The sequence below is a fragment of the Oryzias latipes genome, chromosome 21, assembly GCF_002234675.1.
Source record: "Oryzias latipes chromosome 21, ASM223467v1".
NCBI classification, from domain to species: Eukaryota; Metazoa; Chordata; class Actinopteri; order Beloniformes; family Adrianichthyidae; genus Oryzias; species Oryzias latipes.
Genome location: NC_019879.2, coordinates 19130773 through 19148972, shown reverse-complemented (window position 1 = coordinate 19148972; position 18200 = coordinate 19130773). Strand labels below are relative to the sequence as shown.

The 18200-nt window shown below is 38.5% G+C and overlaps 1 protein-coding gene across 2 annotated transcripts in view; it reads right to left on the bottom strand.

Annotated features, from left to right (window-relative positions):
- Window positions 1-11272, bottom strand: part of vwc2l (von Willebrand factor C domain containing protein 2 like) — a 31498-nt gene extending 20226 nt beyond the window's left edge. The window contains exons 1-3 of one of the 2 annotated variants that reach the window (XM_020713132.2): window positions 10345-11272; window positions 9841-9869; window positions 9232-9765 (exon numbers count right to left, since the gene is read on the bottom strand). In XM_020713132.2, coding sequence (XP_020568791.1) covers window positions 9232-9666 — 435 coding nt within the window. In that variant the 5' untranslated portion in view covers window positions 9667-9765; window positions 9841-9869; window positions 10345-11272. The remainder of the gene's footprint in view (window positions 1-9231; window positions 9766-9840; window positions 9870-10344) is intronic. The other variant, XM_020713133.2, reaches the window with a different exon arrangement.
- Window positions 11273-18200: the final 6928 nt, after the last annotated feature.

The window sequence follows — 18200 nt, the reverse complement described above, 5'->3', positions numbered from 1 at the left end:
TTCTGATTGGCTGCTGGGTGTGGATTAAAAAGTGATAATCCACAGTAATAATGCACGCCTAAAAAGAAGTTCTGGTCATATAGCGTAAATGTTCTATATAAAAAAAACAAGCGGTAAGAGGGAAACTTTTTCTCTGAACTGATGCTTTTTTTTTAACCTGTCGTGATGATCAGCATATATACAGTTTTCCTTTGACGCTGCAGTGAAGGTCGATTCCGGCTCAGCCCGCTAAGCAGCGTGTGATCATGTTACTGTGTCAGCACGGCGCACCACGTAACAAACAGTCCGATCTAAACCGAAAAAATAACAAGAATAATTTACAAAAAATAACTGAATATTTATTTATTTTGTAAATGATGATGGTATAGGCAAAATAATGGCCTACATGAAAGGATCAGGCTTCCACGGCGTAGAATCTACTCTGGTTTTATGATTTAGTCAGTTATGTTTAATGTGCACAATCTCGAAATTTCCAGGTATTCTAACTGTCCGCTATATTTTCCTTACTGTAAATAATTTTTCTTAACTTTTACATGCTTTATTAATGTTTTAAAAAACAAACAGTGAAATCAGCAATATAATTATTTATGTTTTTTTTGTTTTTACTAATTTCTCATGCTAACATTTTTTTCTATGAAAATGTCACCATGGGTTTATAACGAAGCTGAAAAGGCAGCAACTTTTTATAGTTTTTATTTGCCAAATCAGTTACAAATAAATCATGTGAGTCCAACCCCTTGGAGATCTGTAATCTAAACTCATTCTTAATCTCCTGGTTGATGTTTGGAGCTGCTGTAAAGTCATAGACACAGAATATTATCTTGCATAAAATCATGTAAAAATGATCCCATTAAAAGCAAAATGTAGAAAACAGCAACTATATTTGAATGTAAACTCGTCCAAGCTAAAAGATTTCTACCAGGAAAAGTAGGTTGAACAATTTTTTTGCCTGGTTGCTTATTCACACATTATATCAATGAAGGATGACAAACTGACATTTCCCTTCAGTCAGCAGCTTTGCGAGAGCCCAAACCTACTTATTTATTGTCCTCATTTGGCACTTAGCTGACTCATTTTATAGGATTTTCAGTATAAAGGCTAAAAAAGAACAGCCTCAGAAAAATAAAAGCAAACATTTCATAAGTTTTGAACAGATAAAACTCAGTTGATACCTAAAATTTGGGACCTGAAATTTATTTATTTTCTTTGACATCCAACTGAATAGAAATGCACAGATCTGCACACTTCCACAAGAACTCTGTGAAGGAAATACCAATAATGCCAGCACCAAAGGTTAACCTGTCGGCATCCCAAAGCAGGGGTCTGCATAGGAGATACTGAAGGCTTTTTATTTCTGTCAGCACCGCAGGACTCCAAGGCTTTCATGTCTGCACTTTAATTTTCCCAGAGAAGACGGCATATTTTATTGAGCAGCCTTAGATAAGGGAGTATAATGTGATCATCTTTTTATTTTAAATTGTACTTTTTATCGAGCTAATTTCCACAACGAACATTATTGACGGCTCTTTTTTTGTTCTAAAGGCATGACCCCATCAGGGTCAGCATGATGATGAGCAGCCCTATCGACAGGCTGTGTACCTCATCAAATTGTGAGGCTTGGCCTGCATCTCAGTGCAAGGCTGAGCTAGATTTTCTCTGATGTGTAAGCACACCAATCAGCACAGATTAAGTACCTTGGATTTAAATGGGCTGATCTAACAAACTGGCCTTATTAGTGGTACCACTTCTTCACGCTCATGCTGAAGTGTCTGTGCTTCAGAAGGTTGCAAACATTTCATTTGGCGGCCACATTACATGAATATTTTTCTGCCAGTCATCATTTTATGTAAACGTTGTAAAACACAGAACAAAAACTTGGCATATTCAATCTCCTGAGCCTTGGGGAACATCTTCACTTTGCTTCTCTGGTGCATTTCATAACACACGTCAGTGTTATTTACAGTACAATCCTGACAAAAGCACATAATGGAAATTGGACTTGCTCGCAGAGCAATGCTTCTTGTTTAGGCTTAATTAACATCCACATTTATACATGTCCAAATCCTTTTTTCCTTTCTTGTTGACTGAGAAATCAGTAATTGTCACTGCATTTTTTTCTTATTTATCTGACTCATAAAGATAAAAAAAAACAAAAACGCATGAACTGCACATCACCTTTTAAAACACAAATTTGTTTCGTTAGATACACCATTGTGTAAATGGATAAACCCTAAAACTTAAAAGTGCAAAGCGCAAATTTACTACATTTGTCAAACATATTAGCAACAAAAAAATGTGTGAAGGGAAGAAGTAAAAGAACTGTTTGAGATGAATACAACTGTGATAATCTACCAAACACAAACCAGATACTGAACAAACACAGAAATATCAAACATGGAAGGACAAGATTTATTTCAAAATAAAAGCGGATAAGATGACAACGAGGATGTTAAACAATTTGAAAATAAATCTAAGTGCTCATTTATATTAGTTCAGCCATACAACAACATTTACATATGCAGAACATTGACACCCCTCCCAGGAGATTCTTTGATTTATTCAGTGGTTTATTCAGTGGCGTGAAACAAAAATGAAGTCACTCCAAGGTACACATCGATCCGCAGGAGGTTTGTATGACAGTTCAACAAAAGTTGATAACTAAAGATAGACTGTACGCTCATTCATGTTTGCATTGCACAAATTTCATTGTGAATCACAGCTCTACAGCTGTGTCATCTCTGCTCTTCGTTCGCTCTTATCACAGTTACCACTTGAGGCCCTGTCGTAACAAAACAAATCCTCAGCTGATAAGTATTCTAAGTGGGAAAGGTAGTTTGCCATATTCTGCTTCCATATGAAATAGTGAATGACTCTTTTTTTTATTTATAAAAAAAGCTGGCTTCAATTTTAAGGTATTTGGTAATTTATGGTGCACAGAGTAATAACTAAAGTCAAAATTGTTGGATGTGGAGAGCTGCTGCTTTCAAAATGTCAGAATGTCAAAATGTAAATTGTTCAAAATGTTCTCTATTGAAATACCTTCAAGAGTCTGTGATATAGATACATTAATTTTTTCTGTACAATGAATGTCAACATTTTGTTACATTTTTGTAACAAAATGTTACATACCTAAATTTAACTAAACTATCAGGTACGGTAATGGTTTACTGTGAAAGAAAAAAATGACATTTTTAACCATTTTTACATTCTTGATGAGGACTATGACGTCTGTCATCTAAATTTTAGTAAAAAACTTGCCACTGGTCATACAAACACTAAAATATTTCTATTTAAAAGTGACCAGAGAACAATAAAAACTAACATGATTTGAAATAAAATCCTTAATCCAAAGAGATTATAACTGCTATTAGTCAGCATTTGTAATTGTTTTGGTTTATTGTTTAAATTCATATTTTTGATTTATCCATTTCTTTTTTTGTTTCTGACTTGTTCTGTTGAGCAGCCGGGCAAACAATAGAAACTGGGGCAGATTTTTTTCTCTACAACTAGTAACGATAATATCTGGAAATACTGGAGGAGCTGCCTTCTTAGGCTCCCTCTTTAATCAATGTATGTATTGCTTTTTAACAATCATTCTTTTTAAGTGATGTATTTTCCACTATTTTAATCTTTTATGTAAACTTTTAATATTATTTTTCCTTTTTTTTTAGCCCTCCTTTGTACCCTTGCCATTACTCAAAGTACTTTTTAATGGTTATGTGTTCTTGCTATCTGATTGGACTACAAGTCCAGAATAAATTCTATATATTTATCTATCTAATAACATCAAAAAATCAAATCAACTAAATCCATTTATACAGCACGTAACGTGACCACAGTCAAAGAAGGCGCCATACGTTAAAACACTGTTGTTTCGGCCATTTCATTTTTTGTGTGCATGAGTAGCTCTTGTAAATAAATAGCTGTAATAAAAACTTTTTGTAACTTATTGATTCAATTGATTTGTGTACCGCTCTTTGTTTCCTTTATTTGGTGTTTTTAGTTCATTTTTGTTACAGTCCAAGGTGTGGATCGTAATAACTACATCAGGAGCTTTCTTTTACTATTTCTCCAAGGTGGAATTAATAAAGTCTATCTTATCCTAGTTTCTGTCTCTTGTTCCTTTATCTGAAAATTGTTTATGTTGTGCAATCCGGTCCCATTCTTTTTATTATTGCACAATGCTTTATTTTTTGCAAGAATTCCCGTTTTTTTTACAGTTTGTAGGATTTTTTTCAGCTGTAAAATATATTAAAGTTTAATTGTAATATTAATACATGTAGATATTTAATAGAAAACATGTCCTCTCACCCTCCATGGTTTGCTTCTTACCCAATTTCCCAAACTCAGACCCTCCAGAGAGGACTGGAAGAACCCAGGCATGCACGAGGAGAACATGCAAACTCCACACAAATCGGTCCCAGCTAGTATTTCAACCTGCGCCTTCAAATCATGGGGAAAGAACGCTAGCCTGTACACCACTGCACTTCTACTAATTAGGAATTTCACACTTCTCCTATACAGCATTTTGTTTGCGATTCTTTTTTGTATGTTTCTTTAAGAGCTGTGTATGCAGCCTGTGACCTACAAGGAAGTTTCCTCATGCTAAAATCCTCCAAATCTGTATGGACAAATAGACAAATACTACCGAGTATAGTACTGTCTATAAGAAAATGTTTTTATAAAAGTTGTTCTTTAATGAGACAAAAAAAAAAAAAAATTGGATCTTTAGTTTTCACACAGAAAAAACATAAAAACAGCCTTTTAGTACACATAATTAAAGCTTGTGAGTCTATTGTTTTCATCACCAGAAAGCTCCTAACAAATGTCACTGACTTTGTTAAGTTTCCTTCTTATGATGCTCACGACAGTCATGCGGGGGCTGGAATCAATCCAAGCTTCGACTGAGTGAGAGGCATTGATAAAAACAATCAGTTAAAGGGCCACACGCAGACAAATGAGAGAAACCATCATGCATGCTCTCTCCAGGGAAAATTCAAAATAACTAATTAAACTAAACTAACTTGTTTTGGGGCTTTCAGAGGAGCTGGAAGTCCAATAAAAACAGAACAACATGTGCACAGGAAGAACAAGCCAGCTCCTGACAGACTGTCCTCAGATAAGATCGGAAATAAGGTGGCCGTACACAACTCTACACAACATGGGGACAAAATAACTGAAAACCTTTTTTTTTAACCTGTACTTTCAATGTCTACTTCCCCATTGTTATCTTCAGGCAGCCTTAGCAAGGGACCTGAATTGAAGCTGACTGCACATACTGAATGATAGAAAATGATTCTGTCTCACCGCATGACCAAAAATCTGACAGGCTTTCTTCCTTTCTCCTCAGTAAACCGGTTCCAAAAAATGTTTTCTCTTGGACAATCTAAACAAAGAACAAAAGTGAGGAAATGTGGGTTTTCAATATTTCATTGTTGGAAATCCTGTCTATTTCCTTCCAAAATGGCACCATAATTTTAGGAACATGCAGTTTTGGGGCTGAGCAGAAGAGCTGGGTGTGGAGTTGCTCCCATTATCAGAGATAAAAGATTTTCTCTGCCAATCTTTCTGTCATTGACCCCATTTACATGCACGCACACACACACACACACACACACACACACACACACACACACTATATATATATATATATATATATATATATATATATATATATATATATATATATATATATATATATATATATGATTCTGGAAATACAATAATCCAAAATATATATATAAAAAAAAATATATATATATATAGGATTCTGGAAATACAATAATCCAAAAATTCTGGTTTGTGTCATAGTCCTTTTTTTGTAATGTCATGATTTTGTAATATTTGCAAATATGTAAATATGTAATGGTGCCGCTTTCAATGTCCTGTAGCTTTCAAACTCTCCGCCGCTTTGTTCCTTATAAATATGACTTTTCAGACAGTCATTTTATCAGCTTTGCTAATGTTAATGCAATTACAGTGAAACAAAAAAAGGATTTCTCAGTCCCAGATACTGCAAGTTGTCCCACTTAAAAAGATAGAAGAGGTCTGTAATGTTCACATATACACTTCAGCTGCAAGAGACTGAATAAAAGAAAAGAATCCAGTGAATCATATTGCATGATTTTTTAACCCTTGTGCTATCCTATGGGGTCAAGATGACCATTGACATGTTAGCCCTACCATAATAAAGGTGGATAAAGGTGAAGAGGATTTCGTTTAATCCATGGAAACCAGTAAAGATCACAAATCATTGAAGAAAAAAGTTCAGCGCACTGTCTAGTGGGGTCTAGATGACCCAACTCCCAATGTTAAAGTGCCTATGATAGCACAAGGGTTATAGAATTAATTTGTACAATGGTGCAGGAAATAAGTATTTAGCTCCAACAAACTTTCTTTAAAAAGCTCATAAATCCTTCATTACCTGTATTGAAGACACCTGCTTGAATTGGTTACCTGTATAAAAACACCTGTCCACATCCACACCACTCAAACTGCTACCTCTACACCAGGGGTGTCAAACTCCTTTTCGCTGAGAGCCACATCAGCATAGTGGTCGTCCTCAAAGGGCCAGATATAACTTATACATGTAACTAAATGTAATGAAAAATAAACGTAACTACTCCTTAATGTTAAATAAATAATTTATTTATTTATTGTAACTTTTTAAAGTGACAATTACAGTTGCATAGAAAACATATGTTTGCTTGTTACTCTAACATAAATCCTTTTAAATTTGATTCTGTCAGGTTGGGTGATATGGACAGTGTTTAAGTCCTAATGTATAGTTGCTCAATCCGATATTTCAAGTCCAATTCCCCCTAGATATAAATAAATACACACCAATTTTTATTTTAAGAAATCAAAAACTTTTATACTCTCGCGGGCCACATAAAATGACATGGCGGGCCACATTTGGCCCGTGGGCCTTGAGTTTGACACGAATTCTACACCGTAAACAAAACCAAAGAGCTCTCTAAGGACACCAAGGACAGGATTGTATAGCTGAACAAGACTGGGATGAGCCAATCTACAAAAAAGCAAGCGGCTTGGTGAGAAGAAATAGTTTCTAATCAGGTAATTTTCTGATACGTAATGTGCATTTAAACACGCTTTTGACTATAACTTGGTATTTATAAAAATATATGTTTTAACTAACAGGAGCCTGAAGTTAGCCTGATCACACACCACTGAAATCCCATTCATAAACCAGCATTCGTTGCTAATCAGAAAATGACATGTTTGTCTGTGCCTGTAATCCAGGTGACATGAAGGCTGAAGCTGGAGGATGGTTGGAGCTTTGTCACAACACACTCAAGGTGATACTACAAGTTTTATAAGGTTGAGGTAAGGACAACCTGATGCTTATTTAATGCTTTGTGCTTCTAAATTCTTCACTGCTGTCTATCGTTTCTCTATGGCTCAAACCCCAAATAAATGTTCCCTATAGTATACTAATGTGGCGTTTAGTGGAATTTGTGATTGCCATAAAGCAAAGAGAATTTTCATAAACCAAATCTTATTTGTTTTTAATTTTAATTTTAATTTTAATTTTTTGTTGACTCTGTAGAATTTCCTTTGGGATAACTAAAGATTCTATTAAATTCTTGAAATGTAAGATCAAATCAGTCTTTATTTATACTCTTTATTTATGAAATAACACAAATTGCTGTGAAGATAAGCATGGTAATATGACTCCAATGCTCAAACTAGCATGATAAAAATGTATATATTTTTAATTGTGAATTACTGGAGCCCTAAACTGTCATGGCTACACGGCCTGATATATTCTCACAGACATAAATACATTCTGGGATTAACGGCTGAGCCCCTCGTTTAGGCCATACTGTGTCGTATTATGTTTCAATCATTTGCTGCCTCAGTCCAATTGTAGAGAATCTGAATGGAGATGTCTCCTTGTGGGCAACAACAGTTAAAACACAGACTGTAGTTGTCATCTATAATCACACAGTGCTGTCATGCAGCATCACCAACAGCTGAGACGCTGGTCTGATGGGTGGAAATCCTCTGCAGGAGACACGCTTAGACTGGATCTGCCAGCGATGACTCAGTGTCCACAAATCAGAATATTTAAATACTGTCATAGCATCTGTCACTTTAATAATCCTGGCTGAGTGCTCAGTTCATGAGGTTCTGGTGACATCACCCTGGGATGTGGCCATCTTTGTGCCCTTGGCCAATGAACATGTTTTGATGATATTTTAACAGTATGCCAAAGACTAATCTAAACCCAAAGCATTGCTAATCCTCAGCACAACACCACCCACACATTCCCAACACTATGTTGCTTTGTATTTAATTTCTCTATCTAAATAGACATGAACAATGACCGCGTTCAACAGGTTCAAAGATTAAAATTGAAAAGAAAAAAGCTGAAGGCGAGCAGGTTTATCCATTTCAACTGCCATTTGGTGTAATGAGACAAAGCTCTGACTACCTAATATATTGGAGATGTGATTCTGTGAGAAACAGGAATTAACGGTTTCCTATGAAACTATCCATCCAGCCATCTTTTGAACTGGCCAAATCCCTTTTGGGGTCATAGAGTTGATGGAGCCTATCCCACCGTTAGGTGAAGGTGGGATACAAGTTGCCAGTCTGTTGCAGGGCCACACACGCACATTTAAGTACAATTTTAAAGAAATCAATTAACCTTGCAAGTTTTTTGGACTGTGGGAGGAAGTGGTACTTTGAGAAAACCCACTTCCGCACAGGTGAGCATGCAAACTCCACATAGAAAGGTCCCAGATGGGGTTCGTATGGACCTTCATGCTTCACGGTGAGTATTCACTACTATGACCAGTGCAGCCTATACTGTTAAAATATCCATCCATTTTTGAAACCTGCTGAATTCCTTTTGGGGTCATAGGGTTGCTGGAGCCTATCTTACCAACAGTTGGGTGAAAGTGGGATACAGCCTGAACAGGTCACCACTCACATGCACACCTAGGAAAAATTTAAGTGAAATTTAGCGACCTTTGAAGCATGTTTTTGGACTGTGGGAGAGAACCCATGCACGAATGGGAGAACACTCCACACAAAGGTCCTAACCGGGATTTGAACCAGAGCCTTCTCAAGCCAGACACCCTATGAAACTATCATAAACCTGATTACGTTACTGTATATAAAAAACCAAGAACACAAAATGATAAATCAAAAGTTCAACAATTTAACAAACATAATTAAAGTCACAGTGTTAATCTGTCTTACCTTGAATTCTTCTAGTATTTTATGTGTTTTCCCGCGGTACTCGCAAAAGTTCTTCACCTCTTTACACTCGGGACAGCATCCATTGTGCTCCACTTTGGTGCACTTAGGGTGCAGTTTGGGGCATTCTGGCTGGTCGCACACCGGCCCGTCCTCCGTGCACTCGCACGGGCAGTTAGAGTGTCCCGGGAAAAAGCGCTCCCCCAGTTTGTATACGAAGCCGCTGTCGTCCACGCATCCTTTGCCCCGGTAGTCATCAAAGACGATGTTGTCGGCGGCGGTCCGTTCCGCCTCGTCCGCGGCGTAATCCTCGGCATTCCCCACGCTGGCCGCGGACACGGCGCTCAGGGACAGGAGGAGGAGGAGAAGGAGGAGGAGGAGGAAAGAGGCAGCCGAAAGGGGAGGACCCATCCCTCGCCGCGGAACTGACATCCACATTTAGCACGACTGCGTGGATGTCATTTCTAAGCCGGTATCCTCCCCGGATCCACGCAGGGTTTAATGATCACCACCATCATGGACTGATGAAGACCTGTGCTGTAGCCAAAACAACAATCACATTACATATCCATATTATGAGTCTTGATGCTCAGATTTGTGCGTAAACCTCACCTTTTTACTGTATTTATTTATGTTCAGGCCTGGAATATTCATAAAAACACACATTTCTTACATATAATCACTTTCTTCATTTATTTATTGTTTTAATCTGCAATTTGTCCGTCTGCAGAAACCCTGCTCAACAGGTAGACGATGAATAAAAAGATATTATGTCATCTTAAAAGGCACATTTCTGTGAGTGGGGAAAAAAGAAACATCCGTTCCAGCTGGACCCCATTTATCATCTATTATATAAAGTACCTTAATGATGTAATATATGATTATATAAAATTACATAAAACTTAAATACACAACAAAAGCTAGGCTCATTTTTGTCGACCATGCAGAACAAATGTCCTAAAAAAAATCACATTTGCAATTTTTATCTTAAGGCAACCAAAGTCCAGACATTCAGATGTGATTAAGGCACAGTTATTACATTTTTTGAGCTAATGTTTTTTTTTTTTTTAATATTCAGGCTTTATATTACCGGCTGGGCGTGCAGTAGAAACTCACCGCGGTAAAACTGTTTGTTATTCCCTCGGTGTAGCGCCTGGAAAGCCAACAACAGAGGACCAGAGCAGATCAAAGATTGTCGCCTCATCGGCTGAAACTTCACCATCCAATCGGTAATTTCTCCAGACTCCACCTGATATCCCCAATCCCCCCTTTATGTTTCCGAGCTTACAACGTCAATGGAAAACGAGTCTTTTGGAGACCTGTTTCCTCCTTTCCAGTCCACAGCAAACGACATCCATGAAAAAGTGCGCCTTCCTCATAATAATTCATTCAACTCACCTTTAGTAGACAAAATCGCAGTTCACGCTCAGCGGCATGCGGCAAAGAAAAAAAAAGGCTTAAGAAACCTGCAAGGGAGGGAAAAAATCCTCCTTTGGTCCCTGAGAATCCAGTCAGTTCAGTATTTCCAAAGATATATCACAGCAGTCGTTGTTGTATAAATGTGACTGTACATCCAGTGATGACACGACATCATAAATCCGCACAGGTGCCGCTTAAAGAGTGGACAAACTAAAGCAGGAGAGGAGGAAGGCAGTCGTTGCTGGACGTCTGCAGTTGAGGCGGCGTTCGTTGTGAACAGGCAAGACCGAGGCAGCGCTCCCACTTTCAGCACCTTGGAGAGCGACTATCTCCTGCGTCCTGCTCTGAGCAGACCAGAGCGCCCCCCCTCCGTCCCCCTGAGTCACCCACAGTCACAGCGACGCTCACCACTCGATGACAACTACATTGCTGGAACTCGTTTTGAATCACAATCGAAACTGGGTTAAGTCACACGGACGAAACGAGAGGACAGTTAAAGCGTTCTGGTCCGAGCAGGTGCGGGTTTTGATGGATGAGCGTGCCCGGGTTGTGTCTGCAAACTGGTGCGCATTTGGACATGTTTGTCTGGTCTTGGTCCCCCTTGAACGTGCGTGTCTGGGTGTGCGTGCATTGGTGCGCCTATATGTCGTCACGCATGACCCGCAGCCTGTTTGCCTGAGTCACTCATAATTTGAAGCGCATTTCACAGAGACCACATTTGTATTCAGTTGTGTGTTGTATCGCAGGGGAGTCTGACTTCCTTGTCCCTACAGCAGCAGAAAAATACAGTAGGGCTTCGCAGCAACATCAGCTTTGTTTTACAGCTGGAAGCTCATAGGGGCCACTGCCTAACAACATTATCTTCAGTCCAAGCTCATGAATGAAAAAAAAAATACAGAGAAGCCCTTTTTAATTAGATATTTCCATGAGAAATCATGAATATTTTAACAACTGCGGCATTGGTGCCCAAAACGCTGCTTCCTTTTATTAAGGGTAAAACAAATGCAACAGAAAGTCCTGAGTGAAAAACTTTAAATATGTGAAGCTTCCTTTTCCATTATGTTCTTTTGATAGGAGTGCACATGTGTTTGTGTTCACTGTAAACTACCAGTAATCCACAGGGTAAATTAACTGATCCTCCATGATGCACATGTCCTTCTAGGTCATATAAGCTTAACTGCACTAATTATATTCACCCTACAACATTAATTACACCTGTTCAACTGTTCCCTGAAGCAAACATCTAATCAGCCAATCACGTGGTAGCAGTTCAAAGCATTTCAACAGAACCCAACGAAAGAGAAAAACTAAAGCAAGATGGGGAATTTTTTTCATTATTTTTATTGCCAAATTTATCTTTATTCTCAGAATCAGTCCTTGAAAAAATATTTCTTGTTTTTCAAATACTGACTGATTGTCTATTCAGAGCAGTTTAGATCATTGCATACCCCTTATATGTCCTCTTTTTCACATTTCTGACTTCTACATTTACAATTGTTTGGATTCAGAGGTGGTCTTCCTCATAACATGGCTTTAATGGTGGGTCATTCAAAGTCCCACTCCAATCACCTTTTGAGCTTTTTAAAACGTATTCCCAGTGGTCTTTAAAGTATGACTAGCCAAATTCCACAAAAAATGTGTCGTTTTCTAGGACATGGTTTCTGCAGAGTTGCAGGAGCTCATCAGAAATTAGCCTCTGACATTTGGATGGAACCATTGGCATGGAGTAAGCCTTCCCCCGACTTCCCATCATCTCTTTGTTCACACCCTATGCCGCTAGCTTAAACCCTTGTCTAAAATTAGCAGTGCTACAAAAACCGCGAGCAATATTCAAGCTATCCAGTCGTACAGTTTTGACAAATGTCAAGACTTTAATGGATCTATTTGTCTGCAAGTGGATGCATTGGAATGGAGTGGAGCAGGGAGCCTGTGGCCCGTTGACTGTTGCACCTAAGTCACATCTACAAGTTTTTTTAAACCTCATTTTTATTTTATGTGCTCCCGATTCAGAACAATTTAAATTAATAAATACTTAGAAATGCAATGTTGAACTTAATTATCTGAAATGATTTTTTCCATCGAGATAAAATGCGCTAAGAACATGGTAAAAACACCAAAAACATAATTTTCTTTGGAGTGGGTCTTTAAGTGATTTTTGCCTTTATGTTGTAAAGCTATATTGGTCCTTCTTGTCTGACTTTTGTCATCAAGAAAGTATTTTCACTTTGAGAACCTTCTTTGAAGGGTAATATCTGTAAATCCTTCAGGAGATTTTGAGGGAAATTCAAGTAGACCAGTTGTTTCTGAAATACTCATATCAGCTCAAACAGCTCCTCCACCTATGTTCAAAGCCAGGTTGACCATTAGCCTCCTTACCATTTTGAAGCTGTTTGAACTGCAGCAGGTCATCTCAACCACGCCTTCATGCTGAAAAGCTCAGTAAGATGTTGAAATGAACACACGACTGAGCAGCTGTTACTAATGATGTGGCAAGTGGGTGTAATCTATGGAGCTGGAGAATCTACAGCATCAATAAGCGACTAAAAATACATGGATGACGGGTATGATTGGACCAAATGACAGAATCTAAACGCTGCACCAAGTCACTGGCTGTGAGACTGTGCAGCAGGAGCTATTGACAGGGATCATGGAGGGATGATAATTTCTGAAAGGTTGTCAGGACTTTGAAATGCAGATAGTGGCAAAGCTGCAATCACAGAAAAGGAAGAAAGGGGCCTTGGTAAGTGAGAGCTTGTCAGCTTCCTGGTAACACAGGCAAAGTGGAAGCAACTGTGTCAGCTGAAACATGAAACAAGCGAACACGGGAGGGCAAATTGAGGGTACCTGACTAAATTTGTTGCTTTACTGGCTCTGGAAATGGGAAAAATCAAGTCTCAAATGTGTTCTCATGAAATGCTTTTAAGTTTTTTTTTGTTGGTGTCTTCATATCCCTTTTTAATATTTGACCTTTGACCTCATCTTGTGAGTGTGTGCCCCTCCTTTTTCATCACTCCCACATCTAAAAAAAAAATGTTTTCCTTCAAAATGTATGTCTTGCCAGCAGACAGATGGGCTTTGCACCAGATTACAGAAACGCTTTCACGCCAAAAAATTCAATCTGGCATCCGGATGCAAATCTTTCTGCCCAACACATCTATCTTTATCCAGGATGGAACATCCATTATCCAGCATACATTACACAGTGTGCTTAACTCTGCACAGCAAAGCTCATTCCAAAAGCCCCTCCCCTTTCTCCACACAGAGTCATCTTGGCTGTTGACCTGGTTCTAAAGAAAAGAACACTTATGGCTTGTGAAGTCTATCGTGTTCGTTGCTCTACTCATGCTATTGCTCATGAAATAACTAGTACAAGTGTATATATCATTTATTAAACCCGACATTGCACTTGGGTAAATGTTGAATCCTTATATCTGATGTGTTGTTTGAGATAGCTTTCCGGCCAGCCAGTGCAGCACGCTATGGTCCATTAAGCCTTCACTCCTGCTTAGACAGAGCACGAGGAGGATCATACAAAAACATCAGAAGTGTTGAGTAATTTACTAGTGCAACCAGTTCTGCTAACAGACTACCCGTGTCCTCCTGCCAGGTGAGAAGGAAGTCTTGTTGGAATTACAGTACTTTCCTTTGACATTTTGCTGAGCCCCATAACAGAGGTGTTTACATCTCGGTCTTATTTAATGCGAGGCAAACAAGTGCCAGCCCACAGGACTGAGATCCAATTCAATCAGCTAATGGAAAGTGAGCTTTCAACTCCCCCACCCCCTGCCTGCCACCAAGTCCATTTTCCTGCAGCAACACATTCGCTATAGCAGAGTCTGCGCCAAATGTTTTAATGGTTTCACCATTAGAGCTACCATTATAGTCCACCAGCAGGTCCTAGGCATTATGTTTGGCCCCATCTATTCATGCAAACCTATTAAACAGAGAGCCACAAGCGGGAAATCTGAGTGAGCGTGTGGAAAAGAGTAAAAAAGGACAAAGGGGAGGGGAGCCTTTTAAGACTCAAGATTTTTCTGTAATACACCTTTTTTCTGGGAGTTTTTTGTTATTTATTTATTTATTATTTAGAGTATATATCTCTAGCATGGTATTTTATTTCACACAATGCACTGTCATTTTCATTCACCAAGAACTCTGTTCATGAATTGGAATTAAGACAAGTGGTGCAATTTTTTCTCTGACAAATATAATTCCTATCTTGAGCTTCTGCAGTCCCCTGCTGGTTCGACAAACAATGAGAATCCACATCTGCCTGTCTGATCCACACATTAGCCGAAGAGTCCTGTTGAGTCTGAGTTGGAATGTAATGTAGTCTTCTTATTATCATAAAGACATAAGAACACAAATGCTGATTAAATGTACTCCCACATGCACAAACACACATGCACAAGACTTATCAACATTGCCAGGAATCTGTAAACTAGTATGAGCAAAATAGAAAGTTTGACTAAAGATTTTTGATGCAAAGAATCACATGCCTAAACCAGTGTCCTACTCAACAAATACGATCTGCACTGGTTTGCTGCATAAAATATTTACAAAAAGAATAAAAACCTCTCATAGACTTCAGTTTTTGGTCAGTTTTTCTTGTTTTACAAAGACAAAACTTTCAAACTGCTGTATATGGTACTGAAATAATACTCTATGATAAACATGTTTATGTCGAATATTTTAAGACAAGTTTAAAAAATCAAATAATGTCCATATCCAAAAAGTAGGTACACAACTACAAACCCTAAATTAGCCTAGAACATAAAAACTACAGTTTAAATTTTTTTGTACGTCTACTTTACGTTCAAGTTTTGTCCGTTTATTTTTCTTAACTATGTCACAGTGATGTAGAGGCAGAAAATGATAGTAGAGCAACAAAGTAAAGAAAGTATTAAAATTTTTCTGTCAAAGGACTAACTTTTAGGTATTTTTTAAAAACAAAAAAAGTTATGACCGTTTTGAGATCAATGTCAGAATTTTGTCAAAAACAGTTATAGTTCGGGGTAAAAACCTAAAATCCTCTTTTAGCACGATAACTTCACTATGAATATTTATTTCTTCTTCTTCTTTTTTGGTGAATACACAAAAATAAACACTAAAGAGACTATTGGATTTGCCTATTCTGCAACATCCTCACGTACATGAGGATAAATCTGCCAACCTTCTGGATGGAGGACTACCACTCTACCAGATGAGCCTAATCCCCACTGTGGCTGTTCATTTATGTTGAAATGTCTTGTGCAATAACTGCTTGAATGATTGTTTAGAAGCGTGTAATTAATTAAGCTAGCAAGTTGTATAGACTCTTGTAGCTTTGGATGCCGTTGTGGTCCCAGTTTGTGCTTGTATTTCTGTGAGAGCATCTTCTGGTACCACTCTGTATCTGTATATTCATTTGACCCTGCGGTCCTATAAAGCACACGCTGAATTTCACGGGACGCTGAGTCCGGTATTAAAATGGGTCTGCTAAGGCAAAGAAGGAGAGATTTATTGGCTTTTTGGGATGATCTAGCATGTTGGTTATGTGGAATAGGCAAGAAATGCATTTGCTGGGTTCAGCTTGCTGGTGGTTTGTGGGTTTCCCTCCGATACTCATTATTCCAGCTGTGTGTAATGGTGCCCCAGTGGGTGCTGGCATTTTTACCAAATTCAAATAAGAGCCCTTTTCTCCTCCCATTGAAGACCTGCAGAGCATCTCTTATTCGTACTCTCCAATGCCTTACAATGATTCTTCAGGGGGGTACTCAGCACTGAGGGTGCACCGCTGTGGTTGGTTGGCTTTTAATGACTGTACCGCCTAGACATGCAAATAGAGTTGAAGCAGTGTGGGCCTGAAGTGACCCTTCGGCATAGGAATAAATTGCAGGATGGTAAATGCCATGCTGTAACATAAAGCCTAGTTCAAGACATGAATAAACTTTGGTTTACACATATTCTCAAATTAAAACTGTTTAACTTGTTTAACAAAGATGGTCACAATTTAATTGTACAAAGTTGACTTAAGTAGCAATAATGTGTTGTCAAATTTTCCAACGTAAAATTTAGGATTTCTGTCTTCCAATGACGAATGAAACATCAAGAACTGTTCTTATAAGTGCATTTTAAAGGAGTAGATCTTTGGTCCAAAGGTGCTATCAACGGCGCTTGATGGTGTCTGACAGCTGGTATCCAACCTATATAAGCTATTAATTGTGGAGTAAGACTCAAAGTAATAAGAAAAAAAATACTTAATGCGAAATTTTGTCATGTGGATCTCTATATTGAAGCGTTTTGGGTTTGGGACTTGCGTGCATAAGCTTTTATTTACCGCCCCACCCTCACCCACATCCAAAAGAGCAAATTTAAAAAATAATGTGACATGAGGAGATCTGAAATCGATGTGATGTTACATGCAAGCATCAAGAAAGAAGTGATTAAGTCGTAAGATGTCGAACATAAATAATTTTTTTGGGAAGTTTTTTAGTGAAACATACAGAAGCCCATGCCTCAGTCACAACTGCCTTGTCTGCGGGCAAATAATAGGCGAAGCTGTATGGGGTGTGCAGGTGGCCCACGTAAAAGTTTAAGATCATAGACCACTGTGTCAGCCCGTTGAGCAAAAATGCTTCTACAGGCATGCTGTGAGTGACAAGATGAAGCGAACACTGAAACAACATTTAAGGGGAAGTAATGGGGAATTAGGTGAGATGTAGATGTGTCGAACCGATTTTTCAGTTTTTCAACCCACCCTTGAAGCCGGACTGTTAGAAATGAGGAAATTAGACAATAATAAACTTATAACAATAATAATAAACTTTATTTGTATAGCACCTTTCAAAATGAAAATCACAAAGTGCTTCACAGTAAAACACTGTAAAACACAGATTATAAAAAGAATTATGAAAAAGCAATTTTAAAAAGATAGGTCTTTAGCTTCTTTTTAAAAGAAAACACTGAGTCTTCAGATCTGAGGCTGAGAGGAAGGGAGTTCCAGAGGGATGGAGCCACTGCTGCAAAGGCTATGTCACCTTTAGTTTTTACCGGGTTCTCTTAACGACCAGCAGACCCTGGTCACATGATCTCAGGGACCTGCTGGGAGTGTACGACAATCAAAGCGTTGTTTGTGTTCGAACACTTGCGCATCTCCTACACACCTCTTGCATGCAGCATTGCGTGTGGTCAGCAAGGAGCCGGTAGGGGCACCTCACTATTGACTATAGTGTGGTGTAAGGGCACGAAACCACAGCATCAACTCATAGGTGCAACTTACATTTAGCTTACAAAAACATCATGATACACTTAATGCATGCACGACAATGGTACGTTCCATTTTCATGCAACCTTTAAGGTGGCTGCTTGAGTCTCAAATGAACTACAAAACACACTTCAAGATGCACCTTCTCCTTTCTACGACCCTCTGCATGCCTGGACGACCCAAAAACCCACAGCACTAGTATGTGTCAATCCCCATTCAGGTGCACATACAGCTGCTGTAACTGGAGTATTAGGTACACTGACACGTTTGAGCTGCAGCTCATTGGTCCCAAATCTAAACCTTCTGA